The 19,487-nt window shown below is 44.4% G+C and overlaps 1 protein-coding gene across 1 annotated transcript in view; it reads left to right on the top strand.

Moving 5' to 3' along the window:
- The first annotated feature begins 1,313 nt into the window (after window positions 1–1,313).
- The window catches only part of gna13b (guanine nucleotide binding protein (G protein), alpha 13b), a 35,109-nt gene continuing 16,935 nt past the window's right edge, over window positions 1,314–19,487 (top strand). The window contains exons 1-2 of the mRNA XM_084437713.1: window positions 1,314–1,611; window positions 13,693–13,919. Of these exons, the coding sequence (XP_084293839.1) occupies window positions 1,329–1,611; window positions 13,693–13,919 (510 nt within the window). The 5' untranslated portion in view covers window positions 1,314–1,328. The remainder of the gene's footprint in view (window positions 1,612–13,692; window positions 13,920–19,487) is intronic.

Raw genomic sequence — 19,487 nt, 5'->3', positions numbered from 1 at the left:
AGCTTAAGACAGTCCCGTTTTTCAATGACATTGGCCTGACTAACGTTACATGCAAACCTATATAGCTAACGTTAGCTAGTGCTAGCCTAACTTTAGCTAGGTAACGTTGCTGGTAGCTAATTAGCAGTCTAGCTTGCTAGCTGGAAAATTCACGTTACATAGACTGGAAAATAAACGTTGCAGCATAGCCCAAATTATGTTTGGACAAGTAGACAACTACAGTGGATATTCAATATGGATTGTATTGTATATATTGTAAGTAGCTAACGTTAACTTACCTCACACAACCGTATCTCAACTCCGTGTGGAATTCCAGCATGAATCAATGCAGCTGTGTGCAATTCACACTTCCAACAAGTGTGATTGGCACGCGACCTATTTCAATCCACGTGATTTGCGGGGGATGGGGAGGGGGAGAAGCACAGCGTTTGAGTTTTGTTATTTATTTAGAGAAGTAAAAACTTTTGATAACCTAAATGTTGCAGCTATGGCGGGACAAATTCATCCATGGCGGGCCGTATGGGAAACACTGCCCCTAGTGTCCAGGTGACAAGACCCATCTTTATTTATCAGACATTACCGTCCTACCAGTCCCGCACAGAAACAAGCCAGCCAACACACATAAGCCAGGCTGGACCTGACCTGGTTTGTTGTTGATATCTTTATACCTTATTTTATTCATAATGTGTGCTGTAACGAGTGGTGTCCACTGATTAATAGGGAAAACCCAGATATTCAAAAATGTGATGGCAGGTTGTTTCTTCATGCAAAAATAGATTTGTATATAAAATCTAAATAAGAATAGGTTTACAATTAAATTAAGCTGATTAATGTTAGGCTAGTAGTTTAGTGGAGGAAGGTCATTTTTAACCCTTAGGACAAGGGGAATAGGCTATACTTGGGACATCACATTTATAGCGGAGGACAACACTGGCTGCATAGTGGTGTGGCTATTGACTTTATAATAATGACACCCGATTAAGCTAGGCCTATTGGCGTTTTCTTGTTATAGCAGTGTCACGCATGTTGGTTAAAAGCAGCTGTCAGATATCAATCAATTTACTCTTATCGGGAAGGTATCTGATTTATGGTACTGTCTCACGGTGATCAGATTGGGTACCTGTAGGCGTGCATGTTTTGAGACACGAGAGTAATGAGTTAAATTGAAATTCAATAGGCTATTGAGCCTCCCTCCCTGACCCGCCCAAACATTTCTTCACATTGTTGAAGCCTGTGCGCGCTCATGGGACATTATCGTAAACGCGCCCCGCCTCGGGAGCGAGCCGAGCTCAAATCCTCCCCACTGTATCGATGAAGTTGTTTCAAAGATGGCGGATTTCCTGCCGTCCCGGTCCGTTTTATCTGTCTGTTTTCCTAACTGTCTCCTCACGAACAGCGAGGCGGAACAGGTAAGGAAATCTAAAGAGATAGACAAATGTCTGAATCGGGACAAGACGTATGTGAAACGGCTAGTGAAGATCTTACTGCTCGGAGCGGGCGAGAGCGGCAAGTCCACTTTCCTCAAGCAGATGCGCATCATCCACGGACAAGACTTCGACCAGAGGGCCAAAGAAGAGTTCAGAGGCACGATATATAGCAATGTTATTAAAGGTACGTTTCGAGAGAACTGTTCTTGTTCTGTTACTTGATGGTGCCGGCGAGTTACGGGCTTCTTTGACTGCGTATTTTACAAGCTAGCTCACAAGGTGTGTGGGAAGTAGCAGTTAGCTGCTGGGCTATCTGGTACGTCGAGTTTCTCATTCTCCTGCTAGCTAGGTTAGGCTATTCTAACGTAGCTAACTTAGCACAGCACACACAAAAGCTACGAGAAACGCCCATGTTATTTGAAAGTGTTTGTCCACCACCGTGGGACTGAACACAGGGGTAGCAGAGATGGAGACAGCTCCTTATCCACACACGTCATTTTATACAGTATGATGCTATTAAATCATGCTGTTTGACAGACACGTAGCTGACCAACGTTTTGCTCAAGTTTGACAGTTGTTCAGCTGTTTGATGAAGTTGTTAATGAGTTGAACTAGCTAGTGCTAGCTAATAGCTTAGCACCACTACCAGCTAACGATATTAAAGGTGGTTAGCTCGTTATACTAGCTATATTATCTAGTGCTGGCGGGGTTACCGTAATATGTGAATATTGTACACGAAGATTAAGTATAAAGTTCGCCTATTGGGACCGAAAGCTTTAGACTAACGTTATTTGCCTTTTTTTTTTTTTTTCGCTTGCTGTTCACTCCTGTCTGTTGCATGGTCTTTATTGATACAGATTGCTATAGATAGACATACACCTTGATAGAGATTTTATTTTATTTTAAGGACGTTAGGACGGGGTCCCTGGTGTTCAGCTAACATTATCATTGCTCTCGGCATAAGTGTCAAACTAATTAACTACACCTTCTCTGTTATATTAAGTGGGTGTGCAGTATGCAATATTTTGTTCAATATTTAGCTGGAAACAGACATTTTTTATGGAAGATAAGGCACTCTTTTAGAAAACATTTTTGCGTTGGCTTTAAGCTTTGGTGTAGTATCAGCCTCTTAAGTTCATGTGATGGATGTTGAAACCATTCAGCTTCACACCTCTCAGAAGGCAAGGCACAAATGATACCATATTTTCCTACAATCTAAAGATTGCGGCAGAGATGAATCATAATGGTATTTTCTTTCTTCTCCATTTCTTCTCATTTGAACAAGGAGGATATCCCCGCTGTTGTTGTGTGTGTGTGTGTGTGTGTGTGTGTGTGTGTGTGTGTGTGTGTGTGTGTGTGTGTGTGTGTGTGTGTGTGTGTGTGTGTGTGTGTGTGTGTGTGTCTGTGTGTGGTGTGCTGAAGTACCTGGGGTTCAGGGGGGCTTCCCTGTGTGGGTTGATATTACGTCAATACTGTAACTTAGGAAAGACTATGACAGAGCGAGGTGCAGACAGGAGGTTACATCTGGGTAGATGGCTGTGCAGTGAGATATAGGATCCCCAGTGGAATGCATTGTTCTGTGCAAAATGTGGAGTACTGGTGTAAGCAGTTATCTATAGGCCTGACTTAAACCGGATATTTCCTGTTTAATTATATTTCTATATACTAAGAAGGATTGACCTACCTAAAAGCTCATCCTGACGATGATAAGTGTGTGTGACACTGGGTGGCGAGTGAAACTTCTGATCAAGCTTATGGACTTAGTTTCCCCCTTCCTTGGTTACTGCTTGATATGGCCATGGGTTAAAACTCCCCCTTAACTATATTGCTGATATAGGTCATACTTTACCTTTCCCTTCACAGGAGTTTTAAAGAAAGTGTTGGTTTGTCACATCGTCACAGAGCCCAGCGTGTGGGCCTGGTTTACTGTGTAGGATTTGGGGGTAGAGAGAGAGAGACAGCCGTCCCTGACCCTGCCACCCCTGTAATTCACCCTGAAAGAATTCCCAGCATTCCCTCCCGCCGGGGTAGCATATAAATGCTGTGTCCTCAAACCAACACAGACTCATTTGAATTCACCAGGAGTGGCCTGCTTTTCTGGCGCTGTCGTATACATCTCTATTGTTTCCCTAGTAGTAGGCTAATGCCCCCTCGAGAGATCCTTTAGGCCTATCCATACATATCTGTTGACAGGCTAAAGGCTGTGTTGTTTAGGGAATGACAGTGACTGTGTCGCAGTGACAGGTTTTTCCAGCAGACTTGAAGGAGACACTGATGCATCTGAACTTCCTCTCGGCGTGATTGTATTGATAGGGGGGGGGGGGGCATAGCAGCATCTGAAACTCCCTCCCACGTCGTAGATAAGTATAAGTGTGACTGCGTGTGTGAGGGTGGAAAGGGCTATTACTCTATCAAATTTACAGACAAATTACTTGGTACACAACAGACTGGAGAACACCTTCCTATTCAGTAGATGAGGTGATGGTGACTGAGAATCACCCAGATGTCACCATAGGAAAACCCTTTCTTTGAGATCATCACTTTCTCTTTGTGCTGAGTTTTTCAAATGTTTTCTTCCATATCTGCCTCCAGCTAACCTACAGACAACTCTGGGCCAGTGACCTCAACTTGTCATATTGAAGCACAGCAGCTAGTTGTGAGTGTGAAAGCCCCTGTCATGTGCGCGGTTAGCTGGCAAGGTCGCAGGCCAGGCCAGTCCGTGTTGGTATGCTGCGGGTCCCCTAAGCTGCTGGGCTGATCCCGGCCTCTGCTCTGATCCTGGGAGACCGGTCTCAGCCATGCATGCGTTTGCATCCTGCTATTGTTGACTACTTTAATGACCGCTGCTCTGGAGAATGTGTGTGTATGTGTGTGTGCGCGCCTCCTGAAGTGCCGGAGGGAGCGAGAAGGGACAGACGCTGTTTTCTAGAATGTTCTTCTGGTGGAAGCGAAGCCTCTTCAGTTGGAAGTGAACAGTTGTTGTGTAGAATATGGAGTGGTAAATGACCATTTACCAGGCCAGGAGACTGCTCTGTATGTTGGGCTTCTGCAACATACTTTAACCCACTACTAGTTCTGATAACCCATTGGAGCACACAATCAGTAATAGGCTATATAGTCCATTATCAGGGTTTTTCTTAGAGGACTTTTTGGCGTCCCCCAAAGAGATTTTAGCCAGAGCCAAAGGAAAATCACCGGTGCCAAAATGCTAAAAATTGAGAATAAAAATAGTAATTCAAATCCTCTCCAAATGTGTTTGATAGCTTGTTTCAAGTGCAGCCCATCCCTCTTTCTTGCATTGTCCATGGTTTGGACCACTAGTAATCGAGATAATTAATAGACAGGTTCAGTATCTTAAACATTGTCTTCATATCCATTTTGTGAGAGATTTCCCGCAATTGTGAAAAGTGAGCTCAGTCAGAACGACAGCAAAGAATATAGGCCTATATACTGTATGCTGGTAGGCTACTCGGCATTAAACTGAGGTTTCCCCCCAAAATTGTGCACGCATCACCCCCCAAAGACCCATTCTGAGCCAGGAAAAACCCTGATTATATGCCCCCCCTCCCCCAAAACCTGAGATGCAGGTTTTGGAACCAGGCGGCAGACAGAATGAATGGGGAAATGTATTTTGCTCCTGAGCCCAAGTCCCAACTGAATGGTGCTCAATGGGCGGTTATTCTCTGTGCATAGAACGATACTAATCGACTAAAAACTGCTCAAAAGTACTTTTCTAGATTCTGTAGGCCGAGTAGAATCCAATTATGTCAACCTCTTGACAGTCTGTTTTACTGACCGCTAGATTGACCAGAAGACATGCAACTGTTCTGATCAGCGGTGTAAGTCCCGTCTGAATGATGGCTTCCATTAACATGAAACTAAAAATGAGGTGTTGTATAGTATTGATTGCTTGCTATTGAGACATGTTGATGATCAATAGGCTCTTCGTGCACACTGCTCACTTCGCATAAGTTTGCAGCATTGTTTGTGGACATCCTACTATGTTGAAAGGTCATGGAGGTACTGTAAGATTGTGCAACGGAAATACCCAGCATTCCACACACGTGCGAGCACACACACACACACACACACACACCTACCTTTGTCTTAGGTGCTCAGATGGCCAGTTGAGATAAAACAGACAGCACTTAACCTCTCTCTTTTGCCCTGTCCCCTAAATACAGGTCTGTGATTGGCTCCACTTGGTTTCAATAGAGATGCTCAATAGAAACTTTGCTATCAGCAGATCTGGATGCTAATTTGTGACCTCAGATAAATTGTAGGTAAACAGTTAGCTCAGGGCTGTACATTGCGACATATGTCGCACGTGCTATGAAAAAAAATGTCTGTGCGATTAATTTATTTGCCCTGTAGCACGCGTGCGACAGACAGCGAGCCGCTTGTATGTAACGTTAGCGTTTTTTCCGTGTTGAAGCCGGGAGGACGAGTGAGGTGAAATGAAGTGAGAGCAGTCAGCCAGTAGGCTAGACTAGCTTCCCCCGGACCAGTAAACTCTGTTTGGGCAAGTGCCTCATGCAGTTGTCTGATCGGACAAGTAAAAAATAGCCTATAGTTGAAGTGTGATAAATATGTAATGTAAATACAGTCTAGAAACACAACGTGGAGCTACACATGCACCCAGTAGCCTAGATGTTTGAGTTGAAGCAAAGCCTCCATCTACGTAGCTTACGCACTGCTGTGTCAGTCAGCAAGCATAATTTGTCAAGGAGACTGCCCACACCATAAGCGTCAGTAGCCTACAACATGCGAATCAGAGGCGCTGCCCTGACTGACTGATTGAGCGACCGTCTTTTTGGCTGGCTGAACCGAAACGACGCTAGCTTGCGTTAATGTTCCTCCAGCCACCTAAAGGTGCCAATCAAAGCAACAGCAAATGCAACGAAATATCAGTTAAGCGTAGCCTAATCTAGTCTATTATTAATGTAAGCTATGTAAAAAAGGCAGTGATTTTGGTAGGAGAAGACAGGACCAGCACTGAGTGGAGGGACAGGTGAGAGGAGAGGATAGAGGTTGTTGAGAGGAGAGCAGGAGAAGAGAAGGAAGGGGACAGGGCAGGATGAGAGATTAGAAAGAGTGATGATTTAGAAGGAATGAGTATGCAGTTAAGCATCAATGGCATCAAACATAACTTTCTTTTATTAAATAAAACATTCTATTATTCTCACCCCATAACTCAAAATTAAAGAAGGCATATTTCATGTAGGCTAGACATGCTGTTTCAGTATACTTTTCAATTATATATGTCTCACGATTTTGTTATTTTCATTCTTTAAAAGTCACCAGAATACAGGAAACTAGGTCTCTGAAACTTTTTGGGGGAAGGACGCCCAGACCCCCGCTTTGATATAGAAATCCTCCTTATTTTGGCTGTCTCCAGCTTGGCACCAGCACACCAAGACATCAATTCCACAGGAAACACTGGTTCCTTGTTCAGATCATAGAGAAAAACACAAACAAACGAGCAAAGGAAAAATATGTTCAAATTATTAATGAAAAAGAAGATAACCCAAATCATGAAGAAACCGCAAAATCAAAAGCCAGGAAAACTTAAAGATGCTTGTCTGAAAACATTTGTTATTATTTCATATTGTATACGTACAGTAACATCCCTTTCCAGGTGGTTTTAAGTGATGAACTGCATAACTTGTGTTCAGTAGAGGTGATAATGGACATTTTATACCTGTGCTTCAACTTTCTGGCTCTGTGCTACAGAACTATCAACCCCTGTAGCACATGTGCTATGTGCTAAAAAAGTTAATGTACAGCCCTGTAGCTACATAGGTATCATGCCTGTCTTCTGAATTACATTGAAGATCCTGAACAAAACCAGATTTTAAAAATAGAAGAGGCCACTATGTAGGCCTACTTGCATTATTTAAATAAATACAGTGAATTGTCTGTTGTATTTGTATACAGTTGACTACTTGCTAATGTCTTTGTCAGTGTGGTATAGCGCATTGGTTAATTATACTAACCCTCCCCCCTGCTCCAGTGCTCTCCTATTGGACAGTGCATATGATTACCTCTTGAGCTCTATTAGCACTCAATTGCTTTTATGGCCCAGTGGGTTTGTTTTGGTAGCCACAACAGGATAATTACTGTGCTGTTATGAACGCAGTGATGAGTGCTAACCTCCGGAGAGTGTCTCTTACCTTGATTACAGGGCTGAAGGCGGAGGCCAGTGCATGTGGGCTCCTTCCAGCTGAACTGTGTCTAATGCATGGGCATAGTCCATGGCTAATGGGCAAGTAGCATGCGGGCTGATGTGTGTCTATGGACCACCATGACCTGAGGTGGAGTTCATGGTCATAACCACAGCCCAGAGGGGGAGGGGTGGATATAATAGCTATGCTGTGTGCGTGTGTGTGTGCGTGTGTGTGTGCGTGTGCGTGTGTGTGTGTGCGTGCATGTGTGCGTGCGTGTGTGTTTCTGACCTTTGTAACAGTAGAGGTGTAGGCATTTTTTTTGTTGAACTCAGTGAGGTGACCATGTTGCTGGGATCTGAGGGGCGATGGAGGGCGAGTGCTCTTTCGTTCACGTTGACATTTGTACACAAGTCCAGACGTGTCCCCTAAACAGCAGATTCCAGGGAAGCCCGCTGAAGATCCTCCACCCAGATGAGAGTTTTCCTACCAGGGTTGGGATTGGTGGAGAGTATTCCTACCAGGGTGGGGTTGGTGGAGAGTTTTCCTACCAGGGTTGGGATTGGTGGAGAGTATTCCTACCAGGGTGGGGTTGGTGGAGAGTTTTCCTACCAGGGTTGGGATTGGTGGAGAGTATTCCTACCAGGGTGGGATTGGTGGAGAGTATTCCTACCAGGGTGGGGTTGGTGGAGAGTTTTCCTACCAGGGTTGGGATTGGTGGAGAGTATTCCTACCAGGGTGGGGTTGGTGGAGAGTTTTCCTACCAGGGTTGGGATTGGTGGAGAGTATTCCTACCAGGGTTGGGATTGGTGGAGAATTTTCCTACCAGGGTTGGAATTGGTGGAGAGTTTTCCTACCAGGGTTGGGATTGGTGGAGTGTATCAGTGCTGGGATTGGTGGAGAGCATTCCTACCAGGGTTGGGATTGGTGGAGGGAACAGATCAGTGGGCACAGGAGCCACAGTGGGAAGGGTCCCTGACTTACAGTTCTCCAGTGCACCCTTTTTCTTTTGCACTTTTTATCCACTTTCAAGTTTAATTTTTGTCCACATTCAAGTGAAATTTGTGTCTACTTTCAAAGCATTGGATTTAGAACCTAGTGCTGCTCACCTCGGGGAGAAAGATGGAGCATTGGGAGGCAGGAGAGACCAGCAGTGTCCTCTTATACTCGGATACAGAGGGAGAGACCAGGAAGGTCCTGCAGGGCTCTAAGGTGCGACCATTTTACTCGCATTTGCGACTAAAAATAATTTTGTGCGATCAGAAAAGTCATTTAGGAGCACACTGTGCGAGTACTGTTTTCAACTATTTCACTCACATGTTTTGCCTAAAATAAATCCATGCAAATTGGATCAAACTAGAGTCAAAGTTTCGCGCACCCGTATACAAAACTACAAGTCCCACAACTTTTTAATTTTATTTTTTATTACAAGTTCCACGACTGCAACCTGCAACGCGCAGAACTCTCGTGATGATGCGCAATGACAGCTCAGCTGCCCTCACTCAAAAACGACTGCAGATGCCAAATTCCACTGCCAGTAATGTTAACAAAATGAAGAAAATGAAGCTCATTCAATCGTATTTTGCCAGGCAAAGTGGAACCAAGGAGAGAGAGGAATTCGTTGAGGCCCGGGGGAGTCGAATCAACTGTCACTCAAAAATCTATTGATTCGATTAGATTCAACATTGCACCGTAGCCTACCAGTAACTACTGGATCCACATCAAAACGCAATGAAATCCCGTTGACATCGTAAAAAGTTTTTTTTTTCCTGAAATGCGTGCCATAATGATCCAATGACATGTTCCTTTGCATCTACATTAAACTAAGCTTTTCCACGGATTTTACCATTTTTGAATGATTATTTGCGAAGATATTGGGCTTTCTTCCCACGTTTTTTCACGGCACCGGCAGCTATGTTTCATATCCCTGCCTAAGTTCGCAAAGAATTGTGTGAATTTTCATGTACCCCTCGGTTTCAAGTCAGCATCTGAAAACCCTCGTTTTGGAGGGCTGTTTGAACGTCCACTAGCCCTCGATATGCCACCTAGCCCTAGAAGCTAAAAGGAATGAGACACACTACCCTACGCGTGAACGCGCAACAGGCCGCAGAGAAGCTGCAGAGACGCGTCGCACACATCCAGAAAAATGTCACAATGCGACAAGCTACGCAGAGCCCACGGAGGTTTGATTGGACTTCAGTGCACGAGGGCGGGATTTCCGGTCATACATGTCACATCCGTTTTCTTGTAAACAAGCAAGCCTGGCAAAATGGATCAATCCGAGGAGATGCTAGCGGAGCAAGTTCGCAAATACCGGCACCTGTACGATGCAAGCTCGAAGGACTATTAAAAAAAAAAAAGAAACGTGTCTTTTAATTCATGGAGCGAAATTACATGGTCTGCATAATCGGCAACTGTACCATGAATGGCAAGCGCGCGTGAGGTGACGCACAGAACGCACACGCGTTCACACACAGGCATAAAACAAGCTTAACATGGCCAGCTGGAGGCCCCGCTGAAGAGAGCAGGGGGAATTTCAACCACGGGTCTGGAGTGGATATGTAGGCCCGGGTCTGTACTGGTATCGGGCCTGTACTGGTATGGATGTGGGACGTCTTTTCCTCCCAGCTGACAGTATGGCTGTCAGTCCCTGCCCTCATAAACAGGTCTGGCTGGTTATCCCTCCCCTCAGAGAGAGAGAGAGAAGGGGGGGGGGATAGAGAGCAGGGGAGAGAGAGAGAGAGGGGACAGGGAGATTGGCGGGGGAGAGAGGCTGAGGCCACAAAAAGCTAGAGAGAGGAGGCAGGAGCGTGTGTGTGTTTATTTGTTTGTGTGCTTGTGTGTCCAAGAAAGAGGACAGGAAAGGGCGTGCCTCCTCAGCACAGGAAGTACAGACATGCACGTTAGTCCCCTGCCGTCGCCCTGTCTCTCTTCACTGGTGAACGGACGGACAGCGAGCCCCGTCATATGACCTGTAGACACACACCTGGCTCGTTTACCTCCAGATTAAGGAAGGGCGAGGGGTGGGACGCTGTGTCCCAGGAGATGGAGCGTGTTCATTCAGACCATTATGACTTCCACCCGCTGTGCGCTGGTTCCTGGCGCTGATCTCCTCAGTGCAGTCCTGTCCAGAAGGGCACAGCGGGAATCACGCCTGGCAGCAGCGTTGGTCGTGTTTTTGTGGGCTACGTGAACCGTGACAGAAGCACAAGGCTGGGCCATGTCACAGAGTGAGGAAACCCACTGGAGATCTTCTCCAAAAGATTTGAACATCGTGGAAAAATTGTTTTCTTTTGCCATAAGGCTTTCAAAAAGTGAAACTTTCATAGATTCTAGATTCATTACACACAAAGTAAAGTATTGCTAGTATTTATTTGTTTAACTTTGCATAAGTTTGGCCTCCAGCTCATAAAAAACCCAAAACAGTATTTCAAGAAGTTCAGTAGATGAAAAGTTATGTTAATGCCTACACTTAATACTTGGTTGGGAATCATTTTGCACAAATTGATATGATAATTAGATATTTAGATGATATTCTAATTATTTTGAAATGATCTGTAGTCTGTGCTATTTCAGCACTGGGCTGGGGTCACCACCACCAGCAGACAGTAATTATCATGGCTATGTGGTTGTTACCATGGTGCCATTACAGGCCAGGGTAGGGGACTAGGGGTCACCACCATGGTTTGGCAATATCACTTCCCTATGGCAGGCTTGGGCTGCTCCATGTTGCCAGAGTGCAGGGGTGGTCAGTCCCAGCCAGATGGGGGAGGCGGGAGCAGGGCTTGGAGGGAGGGAGGGAGGGCTGACATGGCTCTCCAGCAAGGACACCCCTATTTATAGCTACGGCGACAGCCAAATCTCATCACTCCCCTCCTGCTGCTGTGTGTAGTGTAAACAGATCGTAACACTGGATTTCCTGTGTGTGCATGTGTGTGTTAAGGCTATATAGGCCCACTCTAGTCTCTCCAGACTCAAATATTACGTTGAATCGCTGCACTCCGCATGCTAGATAATGGAGTCTGTGCCATTTTGCCGCCCAAGCTGGTGTTCTGAGGGCGTATGGATCGATGGGTCAAAATTGAAAGAGTGACAGGTCATGGCAGCAAATGAGAGATGCTAGCCCAGGTTAGATGGGCGGGGTATATCTATGGGTGGGAACGCCTGATTGCGAAAGTTGTTACCGATTGGTGTCGCCGGGATTCCGGCGCCATCAATGAATTGCCAGGATTTGAGCACCAGATTTTTGCATGAACTGTCTCAGATCCATAGAGAGATGTGCAGCATGCAGTAATGTTAGTTAGTGTAGTTTACTTAGTACATCAGCGAAATAACTCTCCTGGATCTGGCACTGAGACTAGGCCTTTTGTGAAAATGACTATTTATACCTGATGTACTGTATATGGGAGAGCTGATGTTAAGTAATTTCACACTTTGTGTGGCATTGTAACAGTGCCCTTTGGAAAAAATAGTCTCTCTAGTGTGGCCCAGGCCTGTTTCCTGACATGCATAGGGTCTGTGATTATCACCACAACTACCTTATCAGAGAGCATGGTGTGACTGTTATTACTACCCCAGCGTAGAGAGCGTGGTTTGACGGTTATCACCACTACTACCCCAGCGTAGAGAGCGTGGTGTGACAGTTATCATCACTACTACCCCAGCGTAGAGAGCGTGGTGTGACTGTTATTACTACCCCAGCGTAGAGAGCGTGGTGTGACAGTTATCACCACTACTGCCCCAGCGCAGAGAGCGTGGTGTGACAGTTATCACCACTACTACCCCAGCGTAGAGAGCGTGGTGTGACTGTTATTACTACCCCAGCGTAGAGAGCGTGGTGTGACGGTTATCACCACTACTACCCCAGCGTAGAGAGCTTGCTGTGACAGTTATCATCACTACTACCCCAGCGTAGAGAGCGTGGTGTGACTGTTATTACTACCCCAGCGTAGAGAGCGTGGTGTGACGGTTATCACCACTACTACCCCAGCGTAGAGAGCGTGGTGTGACTGTTATCATCGCTACTACCCCAGCGTAGAGAGCGTGGTGTGACAGTTATCATCACTACTACCCCAGCGTAGAGAGCGTGGTGTGACGGTTATCACCACTACTACCCCAGCGTAGAGAGCGTGGTGTGACGGTTATCATCACTACTACCCCAGCGTAGAGAGCGTGGTGTGACTGTTATTACTACCCCAGCGTAGAGAGCGTGGTGTGACGGTTATCACCACTACTACCCCAGCGTAGAGAGCGTGGTGTGACTGTTATCATCGCTACTACCCCAGCGTAGAGAGCGTGGTGTGACGGTTATCACCACTACAACCCCAGCGTAGAGAGCGTGGTGTGACTGTTATCACCACTACTACCCCAGCGTAGAGAGCGTGGTGTGACAGGGTGGTTATTACGTGGTGTGGTGACAGTCAGGGCCGTATCTGTGTGGAGTTCCTTCTGACTAGAGCAGGTCACACACAGCTCACACCACCACGTCATCATCACCGTCATCAGACCGTCCTCATACTTGATGGAGGCTCATTCATTCACTTACACACGCAGACACGCGCGCGCACACACACACACACACACAAACTGCTGCTTTCATCAGACAGTCGTCATACTTGATGGAGGCTCACTCACTCACTTACACACACACACACAAACTGCTGCTTCTCCACAGCGAGGAGGAGTAGTGGTTTTTGTGGGTCTCAGCGAGGTGTGGGTGTTGTATATTTCAGGTTGTGTGTTTTGCCCGTGTCATGTACCTGCGTGTGCATTTGTGTGGACCAGTCCCTGGCTTGTTCAGCCCCAGTCCTCTGAACTAAGATGCCTAGGTTACGCCTGACAGACCACAGCTGATGGGAGATCCAGCTACCAGGGAACTGCTCCTCTGCTCCACTGTGTTCCTCATCTCTCCCCCCCCCCCCCCATCTCTCTTTCTCTCTCCTCCAAGGGTGCTGGTATTCCTGTCTGATGTGTTTCTCTCTCTCTCTCTCTCTCTCTCTCTCTCTCTCTCCAGGGGTGCTGTTATTCCTGTCTGATCTCTCTCTCTCTCCTCCAAGAGTGCTGGTTTTTCTGTCTGATGTGTGTCTCTCTCTTTCCTCCAGGGGTGCGTGTGTTGGTGGACGCGCGGGAGAAGCTGCCCGTTCCCTGGGGCGACCCGTCCAACCAGAAGCACGGCGAGAACATGATGGCATTTGACACGCGCTCGTCCGCCGCGGCCCACGGCATGCTGGAGACCAGCGTCTTCGTCAAGTACCTGCCCTCCCTCAGGGCCCTGTGGGCCGACTCGGGCATCCAGAACGCCTACGACCGGCGCCGCGAGTTCCAGCTGGTGAGACCCTGAAGACGTGTGAATGAACACCTATGCACACACACACACACACGCATACACCAGGCTTCAAAACTGCGACCACATTGGTCACATTTGCGACCCTTTTTGGGGGTAATGCGATATAAAAATTGAATGGATCGCTTTGGTGCCAGTAAAAAAAATTGTCTACAATTTGATTATACAAAATAGATGGCAGTGAATTTCATAATCGATTCTTTGGTATTTGAAACGGTTTCAATTCAAATTTTCTGCACTATCACTGCTCTCTTCTCCTCCCTGACTGGTCTCTCTGACAGTTCTCTCTGACGGCCAGGCCAGTTGACACACACCGCTGAAGTGCGCACTTGTTTGGAGGATATCTGTTAGGCTATATAGCTGTATATTTGTTTTTATTAAATTCATCGATCAATGTTTTTTATGACATGCGTCAAAACAATTGTTGCCACCAGGTGCCACCAGCTAAACAAGTTAGGAGCAGCAGTGCCACCGGTCGAAAATGTTAGTTTTGAGCCACAGGGCGGTTTTATCTGTCTCTCTTTCTCTGACTCTGTCTCTCTCTCACCTCCACCTTCATCTAGCTTGTGTAGAAAAAAATGACTCGATCTACAGGAAATAGATCTGTAATCACAGCCGAATAGACTGCGTGCGAGCATGCATGCCCGTGTGTGTAAACCCATGTCAGTGACCCAGGCCTGACCCAAGCACTAAGGCTCTTATTTGACCAAAACATCAACTCTGTGTGTTGTCTGCCCAGTGGTCATTCAACTGAACTTGAACATCAGCTTCGACTACCACTCAGCAGACTGTTAACACACAGACTACCACTCAGCAGACTGTTAACACACAGACTACCACTCAGCAGACTGTTAACACACAGACTACCACTCAGCAGACTGTTAACACACAGACTACCACTCAGCAGACTGTTAACACACAGACTACCACTCAGCAGACTGTTAACACACAGACTACCACTCAGCAGACTGTTAACACACAGACTACCACTCAGCAGACTGTTAACACACAGACTACCACTCAGCAGACTTAACACACAGACTACCACTCAGCAGACTGTTAACACACAGACTACCACTCAGCAGACTGTTAACACACAGACTACCACTCAGCAGACTGTTAACACACAGACTACCACTCAGCAGACTGTTAACACACAGACTACCACTCAGCAGACTGTTAACACACAGACTACCACTCAGCAGACTGTTAACACACAGACTACCACTCAGCAGACTTAACACACAGACTACCACTCAGCAGACTGTTAACACACAGACTACCACTCAGCAGACTGTTAACACACAGACTATCACTCAGCAGAGTGTTAACACACAGACTATCACTCAGCAGACTGTTAACACACAGACTACCACTCAGCAGACTGTTAACACACAGACTATCACTCAGCAGACTGTTAACACACAGACTACCACTCAGCAGACTGTTAACACACAGACTATCACTCAGCAGACTGTTAACACACAGACACGTTCATCCGGCACAGCACACAGCCGCCATGTTCACTTAGATTTAAGAAACTTTAATGTCCTCAATGTCTTCTTGTTGTACAGCACACTTTAAAAACACATATAGACACATACAATCACAAACAAAACAACAGTAATACAAATCATATACAGGTGCATCCCAAAAAATTAGAATATTGTAAAAAAAAAAAAAAAAAAGTTCATTATTTTCTGTAATTTAATTCAAAAAGTGAAACTTACATGTATTCTAGATCCATTACACAAAGTGAAATATTTCAAGCCTTTTTTATTTAAATCTTTATGATTGTACAGTATGTTCAGTATGTTCATTTATACACTCAATACTTGGTCGGGGCTCCTTTTTCACAAATTACTGCATCAACGTGGAGCGTGGCATGAAGGCAATCAGCCTTGAAATATTTCACTTCATGTGTAATGAATCTAGAATATATTAAAGTTTCACATTTGGAATTAAATTACGGAAAAGAATTAACTTTCCACAATATTCAAATTTTCTGAGATGCACCTGTATAGTAGCCATCAAAAATATCATCACAGTTCAGTTCATCCGAAGTGCATGTAAGCATAAATTACATCATGATGTGCATGATGTCAATAGTATCTGCAGATAAAATCCCCTAATCCATGAACTCCACACCCCCTAGTTTACGTTCCCCAGATTCCTACCTCATCATCTTTGAGTTACTGCCATGGGAATACATTTGTTTTTTGCTCGGTTGGTTCTGATTTTGGCGCACGATTTGGGGTCTTCAGAAACGTTCCTGGTCACATCATCCGATGTAGGCAGCAGTCGTGTTCAAAAACGTTCCTGGTGACATCATCTGATGTAGGCAGCAGTCGTGTTGAGAAACGTTCCTGGTGACATCATCTGATGTAGGCAGCAGTCGTGTTCAGAATCGTTCCTTGTGACATCATCTGATGTAGGCAGCAGTCGTGTTCAGAAACTTTCCTGGTGACATCATCTGATGTAGGCAGCAGTCGTGTTGAGAAACGTTCCTGGTGACATCATCTGATGTAGGCAGCAGTCGTGTTCAGAAACGTTCCTGGTGACATCATCTGATGTAGGCAGCAGTCGTGTTCAGAAACGTTCCTGGTGACATATGATGTAGACAGGAACAGGAGGAGCTCAGCAGGAGGCTGCCTGAGTTGTAATATGAATTGGTAGTTTAAGCTGGTCTGTGCTAGTATATAAACACCAACATACCCAACTAAACTAGTATATAAACACCAACATACCCAACTAAACTAGTATCTAAACACCACCATACCCAGCTAAACTAGTATCTAAACACCACCATACCCAGCTAAACTAGTATCTAAACACCACCATACCCAGCTAAACTAGTATATAAACACTAATATACCCAGCTAAACTAGTATCTAAACACCACCATACCCAGCTAAACTAGTATCTAAACACCACCATACCCAGCTAAACTAGTATCTAAACACCAACATACCCAGCTAAACTAGTATATAAACACTAATATACCCAGCTAAACTAGTATATAAACACCAACATACCCAGCTAAACTAGTATATAAACACCAACATACCCAGCTAAACTAGTATATAAACACCCCCATACCCAGCTAAACTAGTATCTAAACACCAACATACCCAGCTAAACTAGTATATAAACACTAATATACCCAGCTAAACTAGTATCTAAACACTAATATACCCAGCTAAACTAGTATATAAACACCACCATACCCAGCTAAACTAGTATCTAATCACCAACATACCCAGCTAAACTAGTATCTAAACACCACCATACCCAGCTAAACTAGTATCTAAACACCACCATACCCAACTAAACTAGTATATAAACACTAATATACCCAGCTAAACTAGTATATAAACACCACCATACCCAGCTAAACTAGTATATAAACACTAATATACCCAGCTAAACTAGTATATAAGCACCACCATACCCAGCTAAACTAGTATATAAACACCAACATACCCAGCTAAACTAGTATCTAATCACCAACATACCCAGCTAAACTAGTATCTAAACACCACCATACCCAGCTAAACTAGTATCTAAACACCAACATACCCAGCTAAACTAGTATCTAAACACCACCATACCCAGCTAAACTAGTATCTAAACACCACCATACCCAGCTAAACTAGTATCTAATCACCAACATACCCAGCTAAACAAGTATATAAACACTAATATACCCAGCTAAACTAGTATATAAACACCACCATACCCAGCTAAACTAGTATCTAAACACCACCATACCCAGCTAAACTAGTATCTAATCACCAACATACCCAGCTAAACTAGTATCTAATCACCAACATACCCAGCTAAACTAGTATCTAAACACCACCATACCCAGCTAAACTAGTATCTAATCACCACCATACCCAGCTAAACTAGTATCTAATCACCAACATACCCAGCTAAACTAGTATCTAAACACTAATATACCCAGCTAAACTAGTATCTAAACACTAATATACCCAGCTAAACTAGTATCTAAACACCACCATACCCAGCTAAACTAGTATCTAAACACCAACATACCCAGCTAAACTAGTATATAAACACCACCATACCCAGCTAAACTAGTATCTAATCACCAACATACCCAGCTAAACTAGTATCTAAACACCAACATACCCAGCTAAACTAGTATATAAACACCACCATACCCAGCTAAACTAGTATCTAATCACCAACATACCCAGCTAAACTGGTATCTAAACACCAACATACCCAGCTAAACTAGTATATAAACACCAACATACCCAGCTAAACTAGTATCTAAACACCACCATACCCAGCTAAACTAGTATATAAACACTAATATACCCAGCTAAACTAGTATATAAACACCAACATACCCAGCTAAACTAGTATATAAACACCACCATACCCAGCTAAACTAGTATATAAACACCACCATACCCAGCTAAACTAGTATATAAACACCAACATACCCAGCTAAACTAGTATCTAAACACCACCATACCCAGCTAAACTAGTATATAAACACTAATATACCCAGCTAAACTAGTATATAAACACCACCATACCCAGCTAAACTAGTATATAAACACCAACATACCCAGCTAAACTAGTATCTAAACACCACCATACCCAGCTAAACTAGTATCTAAACACCACCATACCCAGCTAAACTAGTATCTAAACACTAATATACCCAGCTAAACTAGTATCTAAACACCACCATACCCAGCTAAACTAGTATCTAAACACCAACATACCCAGCTAAACTAGTATCTAAACACCACCATACCCAGCTAAACTAGTATCTAATCACCAACATACCCAGCTAAACTAGTATCTAATCACCAACATACCCAGCTAAACTAGTATATAAACACTAATATACCCAGCTAAACTAGTATATAAACACCAACATACCCAGCTAAACTAGTATATAAACACCACCATACCCAGCTAAACTAGTATCTAAACACCACCATACCCAGCTAAACTAGTATCTAAACACCACCATACCCAGCTAAACTAGTATCTAAACACCACCATACCCAGCTAAACTAGTATATAAACACTAATATACCCAGCTAAACTAGTATATAAACACCAACATACCCAGCTAAACTAGTATCTAAATACCACCATACCCAGCTAAACTAGTATCTAAATACCACCATACCCAGCTAAACTAGTATCTAAACACCACCATACCCAGCTAAACTAGTATCTAAACACCACCATACCCAGCTAAACTAGTATATAAACACCACCATACCCAGCTAAACTAGTATATAAACACTAACATACCCAGCTAAACTAGTATATAAACACCAACATACCCAGCTAAACTAGTATATAAACACCACCATACCCAGCTAAACTAGTATATAAACACAAACATACCCAGCTAAACTAGTATCTAAACACCACCATACCCAGCTAAACTAGTATCTAAATACCACCATACCCAGCTAAACTAGTATATAAACACCACCATACCCAGCTAAACTAGTATATAAACACCACCATACCCAGCTAAACTAGTATATAAAC

Source organism: Borostomias antarcticus, assembly GCF_949987555.1.
Source record: "Borostomias antarcticus genome assembly, chromosome: 5".
Classification (NCBI taxonomy): Eukaryota; Metazoa; Chordata; class Actinopteri; order Stomiiformes; family Stomiidae; genus Borostomias; species Borostomias antarcticus.
Note: the sequence above shows the minus strand (reverse complement) of the source record. Positions and strands in the feature narration are given on the sequence as shown.